The sequence below is a fragment of the Aythya marila genome (genome assembly GCF_965140915.1).
Source record: "Aythya marila genome assembly, chromosome: 2".
NCBI classification, from domain to species: domain Eukaryota; kingdom Metazoa; phylum Chordata; class Aves; order Anseriformes; family Anatidae; genus Aythya; species Aythya marila.
In genome coordinates, this window is record NC_139043.1 from 58,775,117 (window position 1) to 58,800,538 (window position 25,422).

Below are 25,422 nucleotides of genomic sequence, written 5' to 3' on the forward strand. Positions count from 1 at the left end.
GTGGCTACCTGCATGTGATAGAGCACTACATCATATCGTGTACATACACCTTCTTGACTAAGGGTAGTCAAGTGAACTGTGTAGAGAAACTAAGTGAGCTATGTAGACATTTACAAAGGATTGCAAGAAAACCCTTTCCTGTCACCCACTCCAAAATTTGTATATTTTACGTGGAAGTATTCACAGCGTCCTTTCACCTGTACAGCTGTAGCTCTCTAAGCCAGTTCGCTGAGCTTTGGAAGTTTGGCTGGGAAAATGAAAAACTGTAAAATACAGAGTTTCAGAAAAAGACCTTAAAAGCATTCCTGTACATCCTGAAAAAGCTGAAATTTCAGGATCTGCATGGGCTGACAGTAAGTCTTACAATGAATGTAATTTTTCTCCCGTTTCTCAGAGGAATAAGGATACTCTTCATAGCCATGAATGTTTAGTAGGGAATCAGACCCCAAACCCCCCATGGTGCAGAACAGACTGTTGTTGCCCAAGCTTTGCTTTCAAAAGCATCAAAATTTTAGAGGAACTGCAGTGTTTAGGGAAAAGATGGAAGCCTGTTTCTAGCTGTTTATTTTGTTTCTTAAGGGGTTGGGTACATTAGAATGAATTCCAGTCCCACTAGGTAGAGTGGAGCTCAGGGCATCTTTTCCGTGATACACAGTCCACACAGCTCACATTATTGATATCATTACTGCCGTTATGTACAGGGTGAATCCACAAGCACATACGCTTGTATTTTGAAAGAAGTAAATATGGGTTTGCTTGTGTATATTCCAGTCTTTCTGTCACATGAGGACAGCATTATTACCTTTCTGGAAATTGTAGAACCGATTTACTCTGAAATCAAGGATAGGTGAATCAGATTTTAGCCATGTCTGCATTGCAAAGTGATGTGTAATACAGCATATATGAAACAGTAAATGCAAACATACTTGTGTCTGAATATGTAGTACAGCTTTACAGCACAAATTGTGGTCTTGGGCACAATGGTCAGCACACACTGGCATTTTTCTGCTTTATTTTCTGTGGTGAATTCCAGCTGTTATTAGTGTAAAATGTGGGCGCTAGTCAAAGTGTGTTTAGGCCTCAAGAGACAATGTTTTCGGACTGAATTTATGAACAGAACCTGTGCTGCTATGAATAAATAACTAAAAAGCTACATAAAAGAATTGTTATTGACCCACCCAGAAGGCTTTGACACCGTAATGATTTTGGTGTGGGAGCTCTTATTTCCAAGCGATATGTGCCACTTAGAATTCAGCGTGGTTAAATTTTCATGATACATACACCAAACGGCAAGGTGTTAAACCATTCACATGCTCTGCCTTATTTATAGCACCCATCCATCCTTTTTTTTTTCTTTTTCCTCTTACAGTTAATAGAAAGATTCATGATTCTTCATGGTTGTCTATCTAGTGTCTGACAGTACCGACTGCCCTGCTAAAGCAAGTCACTATCTATAATTGATATCCTTCTATGGAATAGGGTACCGGCTGCAATTGAAGGGTTTGGCTGAAAGCTCTTAAATCCTGACAAGTTCTGCCCTTGTTCTGGTTCAGTCGCTGAGCTGCACAGCTGGGATCCCAGGGTTATTTGAACTTGGTGCAAAAGGGGTGCGTGTGTTTCACATTAGCAAATCACAAAGTCGGAGAGCAGCATTAGAGCCGCTGCTGTGGTCGCCTGCCAGGTCGTCTTATTTACATTGCATTGCGCTCCTGTAAAGATTGTTCACGTTGCTGTTTGAGCATGTGTGTTATGGATTTCTTTCTTTCCTTTCTTCTTATTAAAAAAAAAAAAATCTTATTTATTTTAAAGCGTCAGTTTGCTGCTGGGGTCTTTATCATTCAGCTGTTTAATTAATTTCTCTGCCCAGCGAGATATTATAATTGGGCTTAGCTGAGCTCAAGTTTGTTTTAAATATGTGATAAATGCACTTGAGCGCCCAGAAGCTAATAAGATATTGTATATTTTTATAAATCTGCTTTTTGTTGCAGTTTGTCTTCCTTTTTTTTTTTTTTTTTTTTTTCCCCCAGAAATCAGTTTAGAATAAAATATTGCAAAAGGGTTAAACACTAAAGATAAAAGTTTGTTTAAGAAAATTATCCTTCAAGGAAATGACTGAAGTTATTGTTAAATATTAATACAATGGCAATCAGAAAAATGCAGTCCTGCCTATTTCTCATCCCCCTTGCTGTGTACCCTTGATGATAATTATTTTTTTATTCAAAAACATGCTTGAAGAACTGCAGAGCTATTTTTTGTTAGTGTTTTCTCCTTAATTGTGCAGTAATAAAATTCTCTTATTGTTGTTGTATTTGATTAGATGAGATCAAAAAGCCCTAAACTGACAGCGATGGTTTACACTCAGGATTTCATTTGCTGAGTTCTTCCTGCCTTTCTTCCAAGCCCTGGTGACCGAAGCACTCCCCTGGCAATCACTGGGGCAGTCACTCTAATGCTCTGCCAGGCTCTCCTATTGCACCTCAGCCCCAAGGAAAGTTTCTTGTCTTTCTCAGGTACCCATAGTAATTGCAATGTGCTGAAGATACCCAGAAGAACCATTTTGAGAGGTTCCCTGAGTTGAGTTTCTGACGGTTTTTACCCTCTGCTTCTCCATAAAACCCAGGCTGTGTCCACAGGCTAGCTCAGCTCAGGTTTTCGTGGAATCATAGCATGGTTTGGGTTGTAAGGGACCTTAAAGACCATCTAACTCCACCACCTCTGCCACGGGCAGGGATGCCACTCACTAGATCAGGTTGCCCAGGACCTTGTCCAGCCTGGCCTTGAACACCTCCAGGGATGGGGCATCCACAGCTTCTCTGGGCAACCTGTACCAGTGCCTCACCACCCTCTGAGTGAAGAATTTCCTCCTAACATCTAATCTAAATCTCCTCTCTTTTAGTTTAAAACCATTTCCCCTGTCCTGTCATTATCTGACTGAACAAAATTTGCTCTCCATCTTTTATTTATGTTTTGCAGCATCTGCAATGATTTGGGGTGCCCTCATCACCTCGAAACACTGAAAAACGTGTTTGACTGGGAGATGGGGAGCACACTGCTCTCTGAGGGACCAGACCCTTAGGAGCAGGTCATTTTGGACACCTGTAAATAGGGACACCTAAACTCAATAGACTTCCAAAACCCTCCCTCTTACTGCCCTTGGCTTCTTCCTCAGCTCCTCTCTCACCGGAGAAGGGCAGGTAAGGACTGGAGGGAGTTTCGCCTCTCTACACTAAAAAGGATCCAACTGCACTAAGGGAATAAGCCACTCCTTGAGATGAGAGCAGCTCCCCTGAGTAATAGCTGCAGTGACAGAGCCGTAAATGAACGGGAGAGTCACGCTTTGCCTACCCCTGAGCTGACAATGATGTGGTGCCGTTCACATTTGTGTGGGCAGGCATCTATACCTTGAAGTAGGCAATTACAAACAGCTGCCCCAGAAGGCAGATTATCCTCGGTGCATTTCTTTTCTCTTGGCTCTGGAGGTATGCTTGCAACTCCCCATAGTACAGGTGAAGTTCACAATCCAAATGGGATGTAGTGGCAACATCCCAGTTGCCATGTGAATTTGAATATGTGCTGGGATTTTTTATTATTATTAATATTATAATTCACAGAGGCTGTTTTCAGTGCATTTCCATTATGGTTTTATTTGGTCCTAGTGCAGTAACACAGATGCTTCATCCCGTTCAGAGTCTCATTGTGTGTGACGATGGCAGCCACTGCCCTGAAAGGTTCAGAAATGTTTCCTTTAAATTGAAAAGAGTAAGAAATAGATAAGGACATGAAATCCATTATAGTAATCTTTTTTTTTTTTTTTTTTTTTTTTTCCCTGACAAAAGAAGAATGTTTTACTTAAAACAGCAAAGGTTTTTTGGTGGTGGTTTTATTTTATTTCATCTTATTTTATTTATTTATTTATTTTTTCTCTGTGGAGACTGGACCCTGCCCTGTATTTGGAGAAGCAATGCTGTGTGCAAAAAAAAATAAAATTCTTTGAGTGATACAAGCCCAGGGCTTGGACTGAAGGCTGGGACAACTTTGGGAAGTCAGAGAGCTGCTTTAAAGGCAAGCAAATACCATGCAAAGTTTTTCTTCAGCTTGTGTATCCCCTCAGTGTGTTTGATCTTTGTAGCTGTGAGGGAGGAAGGTAAAGGAGAGAGAGGGAGAAGAGATTATACAGCAAAAGTAAATAATTGTGAGAAAGATCTGTACAGAAGTTTGTAGTGAATGTTTAATGTTTAGATTGCAAAATCTCCTCCTTGCTGTCCATTTAAAGGCCAAGTTGTAATTAAGATGCCACCTTACTGTGCTGGGTTATAGGCAGCTGAACCTGCAGCTTTAAAATGTGCCAGAACAGTGGCATTTGTGGCCCAGCGGTTCATTACATACCATCCCAAAGCTAATAAAGCTGATCTCTGCCCCTAAGTGCGTGTTCACTCTCTCTTGGTTTCCATGTGGGTATCTAACACAGCCTTGTTGTCCTGAAGGACGTCTTTAACCCCCTATCAGAGGTAACCATGTCAGTGCTGGGGGGTTTTAAGGTTAAATCACCACAGACCGACCTCGCTGCTGTTTTCTCTGTGCTCCGTGGCGCACCAGCAGCCTCCAGGGTCCAGCACAATCCCTGCTTGCCTTCCCAGCACATCCCCGCTCCGCACCACCACCGTGATGCCCTCTGCCTTCCAGCAGTGTTAAAAGCCAGCGCGGCTGCCCTGTGAAGGGATCTCATTTACTCAGGGCTTGCCCTGAAGGCCAGCTGTGCTTTGGCTGGGGTCCTCTTGAGCACTCCAGCATCAGCAGTTCCCCTACCTAGAGTCTGGCTTTTGATGAATTACAGAGGAGAAGGAAAAAAAGAAAAAACAAAAAAGTGGGGATTTTTTTTTGATAGAGAAAGGTTTACAAAAAAATAAATCCCCCCTAATCTGTGAAGTCTTAAGAGGGGATTTAGAGAGAGAAATGTAATCATTTTTTTATATTTTAATTCCTCTGTAATTAGCATTTCTTTCACAGCATTAGGAAAACTTGTTGTTAGTCTGCTGCTGCTATGGCTACTGTTCATGTGAATTGCCAAAGTCATTGTCTCTGAATTGGTGTCCCTGACAGAGATGGCCATATAGTTGAAGTAACACTTCCTCCTGGCTGCTATGGGTAGGGACTGAGCAGTGCTCCTGTGCCTGGAGAGGTTACTGCAGCCTTTGGGACTGAACTCAGAACCAGCAGGCACTTTAATGCGAAGGCCACGCATGACAGCGAGCAAGGCCTGGCGGCTCTGTGTGGTTTCAGTCACAAAACACTTTTCAGATGGTTTGTGGACATACCCATTTATTTAGTGTTTATTTGCCCTGACAGCTGAGCTAGTGAGCTCCTCCAGGTTAGTGATGTTCCATGGGTGGCTCCCAGTTTTTTGGGGCAGTGTAGGATAAGAAGCTGGCAGACGAGTCCCAGGGGAGACCGTGCTGCCTGAGTGATGAAGGCATAGACAGAAGCAAAGCTGCAAAGTGAGCTGGTTCTTCAGCTCTTGACTCTGGGTGGCATATCGTGTAGAAGAGAGGAAACAGAAATTGCAGCCTGCTGCTTTTGCTGCGTGGGAGCTGCAGGGAAGGTTGGACTTGTGCACTGACGGATACTATTCAGCCCTGTGCAAAGGTAAAGCATATTCCCCTGGACAGAGCTGCCATTTCTGTGCAGGTTTTTCCTCCTGTGCTACTGCTGACCAAGTGATTTGCTGTTATGTAGCTTGTCTTATGGTGGCAAACCAGTGGAACATCTACAGGAAGCTTCCTGGAGGCCTCTGATCTGCATGATGTGTTTCTGCACTGCTTTTGTCACCCACCTCAAGAAGAGTAGGATTTTATCTTCATATCTTTGTCACAAGTGCCATGTTCTCCCCTCTTAGCCACCCATATTGTACCCAAAATGTTTTGCCCATGGAAACCTGGTGCCTGGAAGAACTGAAATCCATGAGTGCAGGCCCAGCTATTGCACGTGGAAGCTATTGCAGGTGGACGTGTAGATAGAAGTGGCAGACAGGCATGTGCAAGTGAAGGCAGGGCTGGGCAATCTGCATACAGGCTCAAGTGTGGATTCTGCATTTGGTTTTGAGGGCTGGGCTGTGTGGATTGATTTTTGCAGCTGCTTTTGCTTGTGTAACCTCTTAATGGAAAAAAAAAAAAAAAAAAAAAAAAAAAAAGAGCATACAAGTCTTTTATTGTGGTTAACCAAATCTAATGTTTTTCAGTGGTCAAACTTTCATGTGAGTGTGACTTTTCTTCAAGGTGCCTAATCTATAAAATGAATGGGTGGTGTTTTGGTCAGGAGTGGGTCCTCTGGTGGCTTGCACTGTAGGTATGAGGTCTGCCTATGCCATTCTTGCGTGTATCGCAGGGCTGAGATGCTGCAGTTCTCTGTGAGATAAAGTAGTCAAGCTGAAAATGAAACAAAGCTCTAACTGTATCCCTCCTTGTGTTTAGCAGAGATAAACTACAGTGGAGTCTCAGTGCTGCTCCGTTTGGCTTCTGGCAGCAGCTTTAATTGGTAAAATGCAGATTTTTTTTTTGATCAAGAGAGGATTATTCTTGTTATCAGTCTGGAGCATCTTATTTCAAGATGAAAAGACTTTGCTGAATTACAGATGCCAACATTTTTACAAAGCACTTTGGCGATTGACATCTCAAAGAGAAAGTATGATTTATTAGCCTATAATGGCTAACACTGAGCACTGGGCTAGGTCCCACTGATTTGTAAAATTGCTTAATATGAATTGCCTTTTTGTGTAATTCAAGCCCCTGGTTTTTCAAATAAACTTAGAATATAAATTGTATGAAATGTTACATACCTGGAAAGGGAAAAGAGGAATGGGGCTGTGTGGCTAAAAGAAAAGAAAGAGAGAGAAAAGAAAGAAAAGGAAGGAAGGAAGGAAAGAAAGAAGAGGAAAAAAGAGAGAAAGAAAGAAAAAGAAAGACCTACTTCTAAATCCATCTTGGTGGTGCTTTTTTACAGTAGTTTGGTTGATATGTTGGCAGGGTAAAGATTAATAACAAGCCTTGTCGCTATCAGTACCTGCTTGTCGATTCTCTGTAACAGGGCTGTCTGTTCAGCATGGAAATTATTGATTAAATAAAAATTGCTATTAGATTGTGATGTGATCCATAATCACAAACAATGGTGGACATTCCTCTTTCAGATCCCAAGCCATGCATCAAGTTTTTCCTCGCAGTAATTTATATTGTGCTGACACTCGCACCCATTAGGCTTTTATCCTTTCCTACATGTGTCAAGAAAGCACTAAAAGAAAGAACAGCAGCAGCACAGCGGCAGGTAGGAACTCTCTAAATTTTCAGAGAGAAGCACAGCGTAGCTAAGCCAATCCTTTGCTCCTAGTTAGCACCTTACCCCAGGAGTGGGCAATATCCCTTGAATTCAGGGACCTTTTTTGAGTGTTTTCAGTGAAAGCAAGTGCTAGCTCCACAAGTATTTGTACCTAAAATGCTCACCGCCTCTTTTTGCTTCTGTTAATCCCTTGGCACTGGTTTTGTTTATGATCTTTGTTTAAGGTGCACCCATGTCAGGATGATGTGGAAGGGACGTACAGCCCAAGAGATCAAATACTTTTTGTTTGTTTTTTAATATTCTGGAGTGTGAAGGACAAACGAGTTTCTGATATTTATTTAGTTCTGATGCTTCCTAATTCGAGGAATTCGGGATCAGAGGGCTTCATTTAAGACTGCCTCACTTTAGGCTGAATTAATTAAAAAGATAAAATCTCACTCTTCTTTTCCCAGCACATGTGAGCACAGTACCAACTTTCTGCCTCCTGTGAGAGACTTTGTCTCAAACTAGTGGAAACTTAGTCAAGATTTTTTTTCAGAGTTTGGCCATTTATAGGAATTATGCTCACACAGCTTCTCAACCACTTTTTCTCAAAAGACCTTAAAAATGTATGCAGCAAAACGGGCCAAACCCATCTTGCCTGGCTACAAGGGAGAGGCATTTCTGTAGCTCTGAACTGCAGATTGCTGCTAGTTCCTACCAGCACTAGGCAGAAATACTAAAAGAGTTTTGTAGCTCTGTACATGAGCTGAGAATATAGCAGTTTAAAATATGGGTACATGGTATTGTGTTGTTTTTTTTCTTACTGTAATTTTTTTTTTTAAAGTTAGCAGAGTTAAGGCTTTATCTCCTTAACTGTTATCAGTGCTGATTATTATACTATGTATATTTCTGTATTTTGTTAGTGTTGAGACATCTTTTGCACATCTTTCTTGTGGCTAAAGCATTTCTAATGCTGCCACAGACAACCAAGAAAATCCTACCTGCAGTATCTGACAGTTTGCCACATTACACTCAGCTTAAAGAGCATTTAACAATAACCTTAGCTTGCTTCATTATGCAAGGCACAGACAAAGTTTTCAGGCTTGGCCACTGTCACTTAAATCAAGAGACCACTTCATTCTGCAAAGCTGGAGCATGTGCCTTGCACACCTCGCCTCCGGTGCAGCCACTTTCTCTGTGTGGATCAGAGCCAAGGGATTACCAGCCAGGAAATTAATTGCCAAGGGGATTCCGACACTTACGGTTAGTAAAAAAAAAAAAAAAAAAGAAAAAAGCCTGAACAAAGAAGTGTGGTTTATATCACACTCTGAAGGCACCAGGCACTAGCTCAGATAGGTTTTGGATGAGGGAGAGTTGCAAAGTTGCAGGCTTCTCGCCGAGGCTGCCCTTCGGTTTTCTCCTGCAGACTTGGGGGCTTGACTGCCAGCGCAGGTCTTCCCCTTCAAATGGCGCCAGCTTGGTACACGGAAGATGAGATGGATCTTTGAGATAAACCAGACTGTTTAGGATTGATTTTTAGTTACCAGAAGCACCTGTAAGTTCACTGTGAGTAAATTAAAGTTGGTGTGCGGAATGCAGGACAGACAGAAAATTGGCTTCAGCTCTTTCCTAAGTGTGTTAGGTGATACCACCTTGTTCTACTATAAGCTCCTACTCAGTTTTCATTCCAGTTGCTCCAACATAGGGCTGTAGTCTGGCTACAACACAGTGCCTGTGGTACGTACAAGAGAATAGAAAATGTTATCCCATGTCACAAGAGAGATAAAAGAATATCAAGGAAAACCAACTTCTAACATATGATAGAGACCTGTGCTAACCCTGACTCTGCTGTGATGTGGCTGGGATGCCCAAGCCTAACAAGGGTGTGAAAGATAAATTCTAAATGGACGTTCGATGGACAAAAGCCAAGGGGGGTCTCAGAGGAGCAATAAACTGTTGTGCATGCTGAAGCTTTTTAGAAATGTTTCGTAGAGATGCTAGAAAGGAAGAGCCCCAAATATCTCCTCCAATTGTCATGATGTCATGGCTACAACACAGTGCTGCTTGTTACCCACTGATGCATTAATTCTGCCAGCATTTCCTCTGTGATGAAACGAACAGTAAAACATGCATTACCTAGTGAAGATTTTGATAACGCTTATCACTGCCAGAATTTTTCTTTCTAGATTCTGTGAAAAGTGTTGGGTGTTTTTAAGTCACTGTATTCCCAGCTTTCTCAAAGTTTTTTTTTTATGCATTTAATCGTGAAAAGTGGATCAAGCATTATCTCCTAATCTAACCCGCAGCTTTCTTAGATTATATATAAGGAGACATCTCTGTGCATTTCTTGAAATAAATCCCTCTATTCAAGACTGCTTCTCTGCAAACAAAGTATTGGTATTTTTATTGTATAGGCAATTTGAATGTATTCATGTAGTAAGCACAGAGCTCTCAAAAATAATAAAATTAAAAAGACTTACTGATTTACACAGGTAAGTCCCGCTGAGAAGTATATTTTCTTTCATTTCAAGTGTATCAGCGTTAGTTATGCTGTAATCAAAGTATTAAGAGCAGAAGAAAGTGTGTGGTTTTACAAAATCTGGTCCAATATTTTTTCTAAACGAATTTCGTACTGTTCAGCAAGTCCTGTCTACTTAGTCTGCTTAGTGTTACTAGCTGTATGTTTAATACACCCTGAGGAGTAGAGTCCATTTAACCGTCTGACATTTACCTTGCTATTGCACCCCATTAGGAGCACAGTCTTTTCCATTAAAAAACAAAAAACAAAACAAAACAAAACAAAAAAAAAAACACAAACAAAAAAACAAAAAAAAAAGTTTTGTTGTTTTTTGTTTTTGTAAGGGATCAAGTATTTTGCAAATCCTTCTGTGTAGATGGATGACCCACTGTACCAGACTGGGAGTTTGGAAGTCTTCAAAATTTCATTAAAATGATAATTTTTGACTTTTCCTTATTCTGTCTTGCTGTACCCTTTCATAGATTTATAAGTTGGCTCATGAGATTAAGTGGTTTGTCTCTGCTAATACAGAATGATATAAAACTGCTATATTGCATGCTAACATTTTAACTCAAAGAGCCTGTTGGTACTAACCTGCTTGCAGCCCATTTCCAAAACTGGGCACTGAAAGGCAGTATAAATTTTAACAGATTTTTGTTATTAAAGCCATACAATTTCTGTAAAATAGCTCTGGCTTTATATATTCATTTTGTGTACTACAGTTCTTGGGATATTTTGCTGGGTTCTTTTTTACTTGCATTTCTTTCTGCTCTAGGCATCTTTACTATTGAGCATTTATTTCTTGGCTCCACCATTCTGGTCTGGAATGTAAAGGTTAGAAATCTCTTCCCATTTTATTTTCTCGTTAACATGCCCTATTTTAAAGGAAAATGTTATTACTTTGAGCATAGTTTGAACCCACTGCTCAATAGCTAAGTATAAGAGCTGCTAAAGCCCCACTCCTGCAGAGAGCTCAGTGTGGTTGGACCCATTCGAGTTTAACAGGCTCTGAGCCCCCATAAGAGCCCATGTGAGCGGAGCAGCTCACAGAATCGAGATCTCATCTCAGCTAGGAGCAATGACTGGAATTTATCAAAGCCAAACAATACAGGGGGAGAATAGTTAATTTCAGGTTTAATATATACAGCAGGTCTGATTTCCATTGAAGTCAGATGAGTTACGGTGGCAGGAAGGAGGCCTATAGACTTTTGTCTTCTGCAGCAATGTGAGAAAACATCTGAAGTATGTAGTACTTCTACCTTGTGTGGTGATGTGCCTCTTGCAAAACTGAGCTGGCATTTTCCTTCTTCATGCCATTTGCAAATACAATGAAATATCGTAGTGTAATGCTTCTTTATGGTGACTTCCTTCTGCAGTGTGCTGGCAGCAGGGCTTTCTATGCCAGTAAGAAAAGCCCAGATTTAGGCTTTTAAGTGTGTTACACTAACACCTGTACTAGTGCAAGGAACTGAGGTGTTTATGTAGACATATATATGTATATATTTAAGGTAAGTCCTGTTTTTCTTGCGTGTTTTTGTTAAAGAGTGCACACAGCTGTGTGTGAGTTCAGGATTGTAACGAAGGAAGTCAGCCATTGCTCACATTGGATACTGCCTGTGAGGAAGTTCCAATGTGAGGGTTTTAAACTTGGTTTTCGTGGAAATTCTCTAGCAGTTGCATGCAAAATCAATTTTTATCCCTAAATGCAAAGATCATGAAGCAGAAAATTTTGAACGTGAGCCTCAGGTAGTTTTCTGTCCTCCCATTTTCAGTCACTTGCAGAAAGTAACAGGCAGCGTATTTTCTATGCAGCATTCACAGATAATGTGAGACCTGCTGAAGGGTAGGTTTTCAGTTTTTACCTTCTTCGCCATCCAACTGTAGGAAAAACTCTGCCCTTGTTCGTACACTACTGTTTTGACTAGATTGAGAGAGGAATGTGTAACTGATGTCTGGGGGAGCGTGGAGCTCCTCTCTTGTAAGGCTGCAGCAGGAGGAGGCTTTGTGCCTCCCTGCAGTCATGCCACAAAGCTGTTTCCTGAAGGCAGGAATTGTTCTTGCATCTCACCCTGTAGCATTTGGGTCTGTAGCAAGCTCACAGTAGGCCTGTGGGGAGAGCTCGTGTGCATGTGTGACAGAGAGAAAAAAGGCAGGGAAAGAATGAAGGAAAGCAGGCAGAACAGGCTGAAGATCATCAGTGCAGGGCTAGGTATAGGACTTGGGAGCAGACCACATTCTGTCACTGCTGCATTGTAAAGGCCAACAGCAGTCACATCACTTGGTCAGCAGTGGGTTTTAAATCTTTTAGCAAGTGGCCTTTCTTTAGACTCTTCTTCCAGCCCTATCCTTATGAGCCCAGCTTGAATGCTCCCTCATTACTGCAGAGTTTCTCCCTCTTTCCTCTTCTTTTCTCTTTGCTAGTCTGTCTTGAGTCTCTTGGTTTATGCTGCAGGCACCAAATTAACCTAATTTGTATCATATGAACTTTACACCAAAGACAGGTAACTCTTAAATGTGGATGCAATTTGGGGACCTAAATGGTAAGAGCATAAGAAATACAAAGTAAAACTGAGCCAAACAGGGGTATGTTAAATCATTGTTCTTAAAGTGATTTCTGCAATATCTAAACTCTCGTTGAAGGTGAAGTTTATAATGGGGTTCTACCTTTAAGACTACCTTATCCAAAAGGGATGACCCTGCAGCAAAAGGCTTTCTTTTGCCCAGGTCTTGTAGCTTAGCCATTACACGTTCAGCACAGCTCTGTACCTGTGCAGGCAAACGTGCACAAGGAGAACCACGAAAGATGCTGGAGCTAGTGGAAGATGGAGGAGAGTTGTTCGCACAGTGGGGTGGAGCACGTAATACAGAAAATTGATCACCAGGGAGCACTGTGGTGGAAGCAACCAAGAGGGCAGCCAGAGTAGAAAAGTAATGCACGCAGTGGTTGGGTTAGGGCAAAGTGGTTGGGAGAAATGCCATGGGCAGACAGCTTGCAGCTGGCCCCTTTTACCCTTTCAGGAGCAGTGGGGATGTCTCTTCTTCCCTATGCCCCAAGTCATCCTCACAGTCATCCTGTAACATCTTTCTTCCCTTCAACAGCAGTTCTCAGGAGAGGAGGGCATACCCTTGGAGGGCAGAGACATAACCATAGCATCCCTGTTGGAGGACAGCTGACTTGAGCACGTGCTTCATGGTTTCTGCTTTCCGTGCATTCACTTCTCTGCCACAGCTCTCTCACACAGATGCAACTAGCCCTGTCCTTCCACATGTCACAGAGAGAGAGGGGGGGACTTTTTTTTTTGGTTCATTAACATCACAAAATATGGAAGCTGTGATACCCTGTTTAAAGTAGGGCAAATGCAAGACAGAGCATCAGTGCTGGAGGAACTTGCAAGGCCCAGTTATCACAGCAGCATGTTCTGAAAAATTATTTCCATATACTTGGAAAAAAGAATAAAGAAAGCATGAATTCCTCTAACATGCCAGTTTCACCTATTAACCTCCCAGCTACTAATACAAGAATGCAACTTTCAAGAAAGCGATGGCACTTGATTTTTAGACAGAGTTATGGAAGGCAACATCAGAGAAGAAACAAAGCTGAGAGTCATCAAAGCATCTTTCCTACTGCTGTAAAAGTGGAATGATTAATATCCACGACATTTATGTTAATGTTCTGGCAGAATCTCATTTATTAAATTTTCAGTTTTAGGAAATAAAGATGCAGTTTTTGCCCATTGCTTTACAGCTGCATGCTTTTACACAGGAAATCAAGAGAGAGCTGTAAAACATTGCCCTTGATGGAGCTGCATGTTACTGCTAACAGACTTAACTGTGCCGTATATGTGAATATATGTGTATTAAATGAAACAAGAACAAGATGTGATGTTATTGGGAAAGAATCCTCACAATATCCCGTAAGTTCCATTCCCTCCACAAAATATCTCAAAGCCTACCAAAAAGCTGTCCAAAACCTGGAAACATAGACACAGCCTAAGAGAGCTGGTTCTCAGCCTGACGAGCAAGCTCTGTTTTCTCTGCTGGTATTATAGCATATCCATACTGTATAACTACTACATCAGAGATTAAAAGAAGGTCATGCTGTATTACGAACCGCTGCCTTTATTTTTAGGATTAGATAACTTTTCTCTTCTTTTCCTCCCCACTGATTCTCTTTATGTCCTAAGGGCAGATCCTTTCTCTTGGGTCAGGAATGTAATAAGGCAGGTTTTCCTCTCTCCAGGATATTGTGTCTGTCTCACTGTGTTTAAATTGCCACAGAAAGCTCTTCTGAGCAAAATACAGTATTTTCTTTGTACAGGAGCCAACGATTGACGTATCCTTGGGGACTTCTCTGTCTTTAGCATTTAAACATACAAGTTGGATATGTTTAACCTATTGATAGGCAACAGAGACAACTACAGAATTTATTGCAGGAGAACAAAAGGAGAAGCAGAATGAAAACATTTTTTTATTTATTTTTTAACTAGTGGATTGAGAACTTTTGTTGCTGTTGTTAGTGTAGAGAAATGAAGAAAAATAATCAGACCTATATTTTCAGCTGAAACAGGGAGGCGAGAAGAAAACAGTCCTGCTGGGTTTTGTCCTTTGAATTAGCATATTCCTATCTGTTAGTAATACAGCATCACATTTAGAGAACAAGAGTTCTCCAGGCCCATGTGTAAGATCCTGCAGCATCTGGAGTCAAAAAATGACTCCTACAAAAGGAGTAGTAAACTTGTAGTAAACCGCACAAAATGCAATTTTTTTAATTAATTTTTAGTAGTTTGACTTATTAATTTTTAGTAATTTGACTGCTCTCATTCCTTCTGCATTCCTGGCTTCCAAAGTTAAATAGCCCATGAGACGAGAACAGCCACTTTCTGTGTCTTGCCCTGACCCCAGATCTTTAATACATTTTAAAATATGGCTGTAAACCTCGTCCTCCCAGTGGCAGCTGTGCTAGCCAAAGACAGCTGTTGGCCCCAACTGTTTGTTGCATCTCCAGTAGAGGCATGGTTCCCCTGTCTGTCCTTCATGTGGGAATGCTCCTTCAGACATCGCAGTCAGAATGAGCCATATTAGCACAAGCCATTCGGACCAAGGTGAATAAGGAATTTATGAGCTGTTGAGGCACTGAAGTTGGATGTGCAGCAACTTCTTCCTAGGGAAAGGTGATGAGCTGCTATGGGGCAGAAGACGTTGTGCTTCCCCACTGTAAGCATTCAGCACCAGCATCTTTTCCTGGGGCAGAACATGTAAGTTGGAAAGACAACATATTTTCCTACTACATAGCATTACACTCCACACCTGTGTGGAAATGTGGCGCTGGGTGAAAAAAGAGAGAGAAAAGTTTGCTTGGTTGAGGTGGAGAGGTTCCTGATGGGCTGTCCAAATAATTTTGTAGTGTAGGCAGCCACCTTGGAATACAGGTGTGCAAGATGGGAACCATCTCTCAATCTCCTTTCCCCACTTACCTTTTTTTCTTACTGTTTCCGTCCTTTCTTCCACCTATCGGTTTCTGTGCTGCCCTTTTCTAGCGCCTGGCATCCCCTTCCATCTACTTCTGCAGGCTGTCTTAAGTTATAAATCATCATTATTTTTCAGTTGATTCAGGCTTCTAATTTTGATCCCTCTCTTTCTTCACTGACTGCTGTTGCTAATTCTCAAGGGACAGAGACAGGAATCCAGAGCAGCACAGGAATAAATGAGCTTCAAGTGTGAATTCAGCTGCAATGCTGGCTGACGCCTAATTTTTCCTTGCAATTATGTATTAGGTCACATACAAAGAGTTCATATATTAAGTTTGTTAAACTGTGTAAGTTATATTCCCTATTTTCCACATCCTTTGCAACTCTCTGAAATAACGCCTTTTTGACTGAAACTTCTTTTATTTGGTGAGTTGATTATTTTTCTTAATGGAATGAATAAAACCTTTCTAGTCATGCTGGAGTTATAAACACTCGTGCCACATATTTAGTTGTACTATTAAATAAGTCGCACTCCTCTCTCATATGTAATCCCAAAATATCTGACTGCTGACCTGTGGTCTGCCACTAGTCCACATCGAGGTTTACATTCATGACCAAATCTTGGGGGAGAGCAGGGGGCTTCATTTGTTTGTAGTGGAAAACTTTGGAAATTAATTATTGAGGTTGAATGACAAGATCAAACACTGCAGAGTGAGGAGTTCAGTGTGTGTGCAGACACAGTGTTTAGTCCATTCATTATACACAGAGGAAATTGCTCGGCAGTGCTTTAAAGATCCAGCTGATTTTAACTGTGGGTGTTGCGTTTCAGCAAAGGTGTCAAGATTGTCAAGGCACTGAGCCGCTTTGGGCCAGATCGGGGGACTGTATAAATTGTCATGTTGCTAATTAGCATTAGTAAATATCTGTCACTAGAGTATTTCTTAAATCTTCTATAAAGTATGCAAGACAGCTGCAAGGACTCTAGTGGAATATGCGTCCAAAGGAAAGGAAGCAGGAGTGGAGATAGTTATCTGAGCTTCTCCACAGGCATGTGCCTATGCAGAAACGCTGAGTTCTTCATGTATAACTATGGCTTTGACTTGGCTTTAGGAACTGAAAGCGGCTTAGGCATTTATGCCACCGTAAGGCTTTAAAGCAGCTTAAGTGCTTCTTCTGTCTTAGGAACTAAAAATGACTTAAATACTTATGCCACCCTAAGGACACAAGGTCAAAAGCATACTCTTGTGGTTGTTTAACCTGGTTGTGTCTGCAAATGATCTTTAGTAGGGGAAGGACAGAAGGGATCCATACCTATTTTCCAGCAGATAAGAGGAAATTAAAATGCATGCATTGTTCTAACAGAGTGTCACAAAGGTTAGCAAGAGACTCGATTGCAGTGATTGGAATGTGTCTGAACAGTCTGCTGGGGATTTCACTCTACAGAGATGCATTTTTTTTGCCTCCTCACAATGGGATTTCTATTGTTGCAGGGTATTTCCTGCCTCACCAGGACCTCCTTTATACCCTGACTTCTTTACAAAGCTTTTGTCTGTCCATCTTGTCATGGATCATGGAGTTAATCTTTATCGAGATGTTAATGAGATGGTAGGGAGGCCTGGCTGATGTCATCTCTTAGTTGCCTGACTACCTAAAATGGTATCGAGGAGCAGTGATGAGCCGTGGATTGCATCCCTGGGGAGCAGGCAAGCATGGGTACTTGCTGAAGTGCTGCCCTGTCACTTTGCTGAATGATGATGCTCTTTTTACAACTGCTCATCCATCTCAGGAAGCTGTGTGGGTCAAGGACCTCAACAGTATGCATACTGCTTGGGAAGGAGCGGCTACGTTCAGTGGGAATCAGAAATCTAAATACTTCAGTGCGTGTAGTTTAGGTTTTACTTTTCCTGAGCCTTAAGTCTCCATCTCTAGTGTGGCTGCAGCAGCAGATACTATTTCCCAAGGTTTGTTGTTAGGAGAGAGAAATTAACAAGTATGAGGCCTTCAGGTGCTTTGTAAATGGTCTCAAGTAACTATCCAAAGAGAAAGAGAGATCTGTACTTACATCTACACAGGGTTAGGGAAGTCTGAATGCTGTTATGCCAGGTCTGGTTAGCTCTGGTGTACTTCGTACTGTTGTGGCCAAGGAGGTGAGCTCTGGCCTAGAAGAGGTGAAGAGCAGGGCTGGGAGGACTGCTGAGGTGGGACGGGATAGCACAGTCCTGGAAGCAGCAACGAGGAACGTAGGCACAGAGTGACAGGCACAACGTGGGGACTTCCACACCTCGAGCCAAAGCAAGGTAGGAGACAGGGAGCAAGGACTTGGTCATCATAGAGAAGACCAGAGGGCACCAGTTCATTTAATCCAGCAAGTGAAGGCAGAGAGGAGAGTATAGTCTGTAGATTACTTGGGGGTGAGCTATGAAGAGAAATAAATACCATGCAGGGATGTAGCTGTTTAAGCTGAAGGGTAGCTTTGGCACGAGAACAAATGAGTATAAATTGGCCGCAAATAAATCGAAGCTAGAAATGAGTTGCTAACCAGCAGAGGAGTGAGTTCCTAGAGCAGCTTTCCACTGGGGACAGAGGGAGCAGAGTACCAGCACAGAAGATGAAGCTTGCTGGGTTCATGAACAGGATTACACACAGTGGAGCTTGCCATAGCAGGGTGGGCTTGATGACCAGGAAGCCCCCTCCTGTTTCTAACTGTACAAATCTCCATCCCCTCTGCAAAACATGTAAATAGGAGTGTTCCCGGCGGGACCAACAGGTCAGAGACAACTAATCCCCTTCCAAACCAGCCTCAGAGCCGCTGAGTCTGTTAGTGCTGGACACAGTCTCTGCGTATTTCCCCTGTGCAGCTTGAGGGCTCTGCGACTCCCTCGTGCAGCTGCAGGATAAGCTGTATTTACCAGCTGTCCCACTGCAGTGTTTCTTCACAGTTCGCTCTTCATTTCCTACATACCAAACGCAGCAGCTCTGCTGGTTTGAGGGATTTTCTTTGGCAGCACAGTTCAGGGGAAGATGGTAGATGTGCTAGAAGACGCTTTAAGTGCTTCTTCTGCTTAAAGTCAGTAGTTAGGTTTAGCGAGGAGCTATTTTATTTAGCACCTACTTTTTAGTTTTTAAAATACAGGGGAATAACTGAGAGGCTAAAAAAGCCTAAAATAGTCATTGTATAATTGAAATTAGAGCAATTTTTGGCAATGCTGATATGATGCCTTCTTACTCAATTTACCAATGTAGCGTGGTCCCTTCCTAGTTTTTTCCTAGTGTATTCTGGGGTAGTGTGTTCAGGGTAGAAAGCAGCATTGCCCATTTTTTCTGCTTTATCCCTCATATGACACTTCCTTTTCAGATGTAATCTCAGTTGCAGGTGACAATCACTCTTTTTCTGTTGTTCCAGCTCATTCCACTGGTGTGAAGGGCAGGCTTTCCTGCTGCTGTTTGACTACTGTGACAGCACATGTGGCCTTTGTTTATGTATTGAATAACTAACGGTACCAGGCAGTCAACTTGGATATGCTTATACATTGCCTTTATTCTAAAAAAAAAAACACATAGCGGAGGGAAGCGAAGCACTAAGATTATTACAGGTCCCACTTCCAATTTCATCTCATTATCTGCTGCAATATGGAGTTACATGCAGAGTGTGCATTGATCGTCTAAGAACATGTATTTTCCAGCATGTTCCCTTTTAAAATAATGTTTCTTACTGTGTAAGCATTTATGCTTCCAGGATGATGCAGGTTGTGCTTCCAGATGCCAGTTTTTGGAGCTTCCTCAGCAGAGATGTCACACCAAGTTCAGCCTTAATTTCAATACATCTGTTGGCTGTTTCTTGTACTGGAATTGAAATCTACCTCAGAGCTTCCTTCTTCAAAGTTAGGGCACTCTAAAACCAAAATCAGTGTAGAGGTCAGCTCCCTCTGTTCACCTTGTAGCCAAATGTTAATAGCAGCATTCTTTAAATAAAAACAGCAAGGACAGACTGAGGTTTGGTAAAAAGCATTGAAATGGCATGAAAGTGACTGGAATTCTGCAAATGATCCCTGTTTAGCAGCTTTTTAGAGCTGTATGCAGTGGGATATAGCTACTAGAATACCAGCCTTTAGCAGGGCTTTTTTTTTTTTTTTTTTTTCAGGTCAGAAATTCTTAATAGTTCTGAGCTGGTGCTTCAGAGCCTTATATTAGCAAGCCTGACACTAGGGAGTAATATCGTTGGCTTTCATGCACCTATTTACTGTCATAAGGATTACCAATGTAAGTAAAACTTGCAGGTTTGGGTCTACAAAATTAAAAGAGAAGCCTTTTCAAAGCCTGAAACTGCATCAAAATTCAATTTTACCAAGAAAAAAAAATCCTTCTGATCTAGTCCCTGGAATGTGACATTTCATGGGTGTAATAAGGTTACAAACAGATTATAAATTGAAACCCTATAAATCCTTATTGTACTGTACCAAAGCTTCTGCTTTGCATAATACTCTTATTCCTGACTGTTCTTTGTTTTACAAGCTCAAAACTATTCATTCCCTCTCATAATAGAGAACTGGGGAGTCAAAAACACCATGCAAAATCCAAAGGTAATTATCTGAGTCAAAGAACCTGAATGCCAAAGTTCACAAACTTCTGAACTTTTCTAATTGCTGTTGTTTGCACAGGGAGACCTCCCCCTTCCTTTAAATGTGCTTTAAATATTGAACATTGTTTTCTGCCAGATTACAATCATTAAAAAAAATCCCTGTACTGTAGATTTAGTACCTGTTTTATTGGTATAGTACTTCCTAGGTGTCCATAGCAGATGGCCGATCAGTTTTCCAGTCACACCTTGGGTGTGCAAGGGTATTTGAATCTGGCCCTACGCAGTCAGGGTAACAAAGGCAGTTCTTACCTGAGAGCACTGCTGAGTTCTGCTGTTGTCCTCATACTTGTGCTCATTTCATGTGTAGCAAGGCTCTTCTTCCAGACCAGCCTTCCGCTATTCATATGCTTCTGTAGGTCTGCTAAAACATTGCCCCGCTGCAAAAAGCAATTGAGAGGTTTGGTCAGACAAAAAGCAGCGGAGGTCATGTGAGAGCTACAGAAATTACCCAGATTAGCAGATGATGTAATGAGCTCATTTCTTCTGGGTTTTACCTGAAGGTGAGGATCCTCAGAGGGGTTAAATGAGAACAAGATGGCTTTGCAGGCAAGCCCTCAGAGGCCTCTTGGAGCATCAATGCAGCGAACAGGAACAGTGCAAAGAGGGGGTTGATTGTAGCCAGAGTAGAGGGAACAGGAAAGGAGTGACAAGGTAAGAGAGCAGAGCAGGTGACTATGGAGTGACACAGTTACACAGTGAAGTGAAGGTGATCACAAGATGCTTGACAGATGAGACAGTGCAGTGATGTACAGAGGTGGATGATTCAGTCATGATCCTGGGTGAGCTTTTTCAGCAGCTGCAGTGAGCCTGGACAGGAGAAGGGATGAGGAAAGGAGCAGCTTGCCCATGAGAAAGGGTAGATTTAAAGGATGCTCACACTGAAAAAGGCTACATTTCTGGAGGCAAGGTGCAAGCTCATTTGGAGCGACAAAAAGTGTCCTAAAGAGAATGTCTCTGAAAGAGCATCCACAGTGTGTGTGTCCACCCAGGACGGGTAAAGAGGACTGCTGTTGTGAACTGATTGAACCAGTTTTGAAGATTTTCTATCAAATAGAAAGACTTGTCTTACCCACCCAATTTTATATTATATACCTCTTAGCCATGTAGGTTTAACCAAACAGCTCACAGTCTGTAGTATTTACAGGAAGGTGTGGCCAAGAATGTATTAAGTTTTGCCCCTTTACTTCTTTTTCTTTCAAGCAAGAAGAGCACACTTTAACCTAATTTTAGTGTTCTGGTTCTATTTCACAATGCTGGGCATCTGTACGCGTTTGGTACAGGCGTGCGTAATGCAAAGGGACTATGGAGACAGGCATTTGAAACATAAACCCCTGCAGATTACATGCTGTACTTTGTCCAGCACATCTGTTCTGTTCATACACTCTGTGCACCATCAGAAACTTTAAGAAATAATAATAAAGTTTCAGAAAGAGAAAAGAGCAGTCATCTTTTACAGGCAACGCACATGTGTTTGCCATGGGGATGCTGTATAATTCCGAACATAAGTGATTTTATTTGGTTTTCTGATTGTTTTCAGGACCTTAGAAAAGATGGGGATTACCTTTCTTTCTATTCCAGTATGAACTACTGAGTTTCTGTATGGCTGGCTTTTTCTGCAAGCTACTTATGGAGCAGATACTGATTTCATCTCTGTGCTACGATCATGTATAAAACTCTGGAAGGAGCTTTTCTCTCATTCTAATGAAAATAATCACATTTGCTGAGAAATGCAGCCATCTAGTGGCACAGATAAAATGTTGTGGTAGAAAACACAGCAATGATGAAGTCTCTGAGGCAGCGTTTCTCAAAGAGACTTTGGGAGGACGAGTCAGGTAGCTCCTGCTGAAATTCCAGCCTTTGTGCACCTTTGAAAGTCCTGCTGTAGGATGCTTTTGTTGTTTTCTGAAGTTGTGCAAAAAAAAATTCAACAGTTACGCCTTAATAACTTGAGGCTGGCCTTTGTTCACCCGTCTGTTTTTGCTCAGAATCTGAATCAGCGAGAATTAAATCTGTATTTAAATACTCTGCCAAACTGGATCGTGATGAAGGTAACAGAGCAAGCTATTTTTCTGAAAGAGTAAAAAGGTACACAGCCCTGGGCTGACTGTGGATCTGCTCATATAGATTACACTGACCACAAACATGACGTGCATGAGTGTAAGCAGGCCCAGGCCCAGGGTAGTTGTTCTCAGAGGCTTTCAGGTAGGTCATTCTTCACAATGGCAAAAGCTGGCTTGATGGATGCTTCTGTGCTCAGAGTTTTTAGTTACTGGACTACGTAGGGTTTTGTTTTCCCCACCACAATCTATACACTAAGCCAATACTGAAAGAAAACAGGTAATAAGGGAGTGAGTTAAAAGATTTGATGGAAACTTGGTTTAACAATGGTGTTGATTTTTGAGGTTGGAGGACGTCTTTTTAAAGGCTTGATTTTGTAATCCTTGTTTGTGTTGAGTGGCACTTAAGGCTTCCCTCATCCAAGAAACCATTACTCAACGTGAATCATGTAAGTGGTGCTGTGCATGAGATTATCCAGGACCCATTTAACAGCCTGTGTCCCTGAGGCCTGATCCCAAGCCTGTTGACGTCAGTAGAAATGAATTCATGGGCCTTAGTGGACTTCCAGTGTGATGTGTAATTTAAACCCTGTGTTCTCTTTGGAGTACTGACAATCTTACTTTTTTGGCACCTCAAGATCTCAGTTCACACCTGAGCCTCTGTTCCTCTTTCAGTATAAGTTAGCAGTAAGGCCGATGATGAAGTTACATTTCTATTAATCTGTGATCTGTCTTCTACCCGAACAGCATATAAACAATGACCATATACATGGTGAGAAGAAAGAGTTTGTGTGCCGATGGCTGGACTGTTCCCGGGAGCAGAAACCATTCAAAGCCCAGTATATGCTGGTGGTCCACATGAGGAGACATACAGGGGAAAAGCCACACAAATGCACTGTGAGTAAAGGGCTCTGGGCTTTGAAAGGGAAGCTGAGGCTTCCTACAGGGAGCAGAACAGCATAGATGCTGCATGTCCTGACCTCTTGTCCACCAGGTATCTACTGGGGAAGAGATTGCTATGTCTGCTTCATTATCCAGCTGGCCCAGATGATAGAAGTTTAGGAGAGGGGATTCACTGGATAATTTGGCCCATTCTTCAGATTTAGAGAGCAAAAAAGCCCCAGGGGCAATATTACACAGGGCTCAATTTGCTTAATTATTTAAAAGCACTTTCTCTTACAAAGCTACATCTGGGTATTATTGCTGGCCACCAGTCTCCTAGTGATTTTGCAGTGGATTTCTGTCTTAGATGAAGTATGCAAATACTGTCCTCTCCTATAAGAGAAGATTTACATAGTGCTGGAGGCATTTTAACTTGAGATATGATGGATTTTGCAGGGGTAAATTTAAAATCCAAGAAATCAAAACAAAACTAAATTGCGCAAGGTTATGAAGGCTTGGAAAGTTTCTAAATTTTTATAGGTCAGCTTTTACCATTTCTTGCAAGTACAAATATTAAAATTAATCCAGACTTGTCTTACTTCTTGTCTTCAGTTTGAAGGGTGTACAAAGGCCTACTCCAGACTAGAAAACTTGAAAACGCACTTGAGATCTCACACTGGAGAGAAACCATATGTGTGTGAACACGAAGGCTGCAACAAAGCCTTCTCCAATGCATCCGACAGGGCCAAGCACCAAAACAGGACTCATTCCAATGAGGTAAGTAAACACGGCTTCCAAAAAATAATAATAAAAAAAAAAATCCTGAGTCAAAAAGATCTGCAATGTAGTCATAGCAACTTATTACAGAGGACAGACATAGAAATCTCAGCAACCTGAAGGGGATAAATATTAGACAGCTCTTACCAGCACAATCATCTTAGTGTCACAGGGATCTAAAGAATCTATAGGTCATTTTATTAAGTGTGAGGGAATGGAGGGTAGAAGGGAGGCGAGTCTAAGTATGTGTATTAACCAGGGAAGTGTTTGAAGCTGACACGCTGTGATCATTTTTCCCTCTGGAGCTCTCTGGGCTCATTCAGCCCCTAGAGCGTGTCCTCTTGCCTTGTTGTGTGCTGACATCTGGTGGCTGTCGAGCCACAGTTCTTGCTCGGGGAGGAAAGGAGCTGCAGCCTCTTGCACTCCTCACCACTTCCAGCAGAGCAAGAGCAAAGACTGCGCAGCCAGGCTCCGCAGCATCTTGCAAAGTCCTTTGCAGCAGCTGCTGACAAGTATAGAGAAGTCTGCAGAGGCTGGAATATTTGGGTTGCCATAGAAGTTATGAGTTATGCATTTTCCCTCTTCCCTGGGCTATTTCACTCTTTCTGTCTATTCAGAAAAGACCTCACAGAGCAGGGATGCAGTGGTGGGAATTTGTTCTTTTCCAGAGAAACTCACTGTGGCAGTCACAGCCATCTCACCAACTCTCAGTGTAACACCTCTGTGTGTTTCCTGTTAGCGCTGACCCGTTTTTATGAGTTGCACCATCTTGGTGCTTTGTCCCTGTTCCTGTTGCCCCATTTCAGGTTACACAAGTTACATCATCTTAATCTCATATCTTGGGGGAGTTCAGTCTCTGTTGATCTACTTCTGTAACAAAGTGACACGCTGGGTGGATGAGGGAGAGGCTATGGATGTGGTCTACCTTGACTGCAGTAAGGTTTTTGACACCATTTCCCACAGCATTCTTCTCAAGAAACTGGCTGCTCTTGGCTTGCACTGGCGCACGCTTCGTTGGGTTAGAAACTGCTGGATAGCTGGGCCCAAAGAGTCGTGGTGAATGGAGTCAAGTCCAGTTGGAGGCCAGTCACTAGTGGCGTCCCCCAGGGCTCGGTGCTGGAGCCGGACCTCTTTAATATCTTCATCGATTATCTGGATGAGGGCATCGAGTGCACCCTCAGTAAGTTTGCAGATGACACCAAGTTAGGTGCGTGTGTCGATCTGCTTGAGGGTAGGAAGGCTCTGCAGGAGGATCTGGATAGGCTGCACCGATGGGCTGAGGTCAACTGCATGAAGTTCAACAAGGCCAAGTGCCGGGTCCTGCACCTGGGGCACAACAACCCCAAGCAGAGCTACAGGCTGGGAGATGAGTAGCTGGAAAGCTGCCTGGCAGAGAAGGACCTGGGAGTGATGGTGGATAGTCAGCTGAATATGAGCCAGCAGAGTGCTCAGGTGGCCAAGAAGGCCAACGGCATCCTGGCTTGTATCAGGAACAGTGTGACCAGCAGGGCTAGGGAAGTGATTGTCCCCCTGTACTCGGCTCTGGTGAGGCCGCACCTCGAGTACTGTGTTCAGTTTTGGGCCCCTCGCTACAAGAAGGACATCGAGGTGCTTGAGCGAGTCCAGAGAAGGGCTGTGAAGCTGGTGAGGGGCCTGGAGAACAAGTCCTACGAGGAGCGGCTGAGGGAGCTGGGCTTGTTCAGCCTGGAGAAGAGGAGGCTCAGGGGAGACCTTATCGCTCTCTGCAGGTACATTAAAGGAGGCTGTAGCGAG

At 42.5% G+C, this 25,422-nt stretch overlaps 1 protein-coding gene across 1 annotated transcript in view; it reads left to right on the forward strand.

The window, feature by feature from the left end:
* Positions 1-25,422, forward strand: part of GLI3 (GLI family zinc finger 3) — a 208,881-nt gene that overhangs the window by 172,334 nt on the left and 11,125 nt on the right. Inside the window, exons 11-12 of the mRNA XM_082753540.1 lie at positions 22,738-22,887; positions 23,485-23,649. Of these exons, the coding sequence (XP_082609666.1) occupies positions 22,738-22,887; positions 23,485-23,649 (315 nt within the window). The remainder of the gene's footprint in view (positions 1-22,737; positions 22,888-23,484; positions 23,650-25,422) is intronic.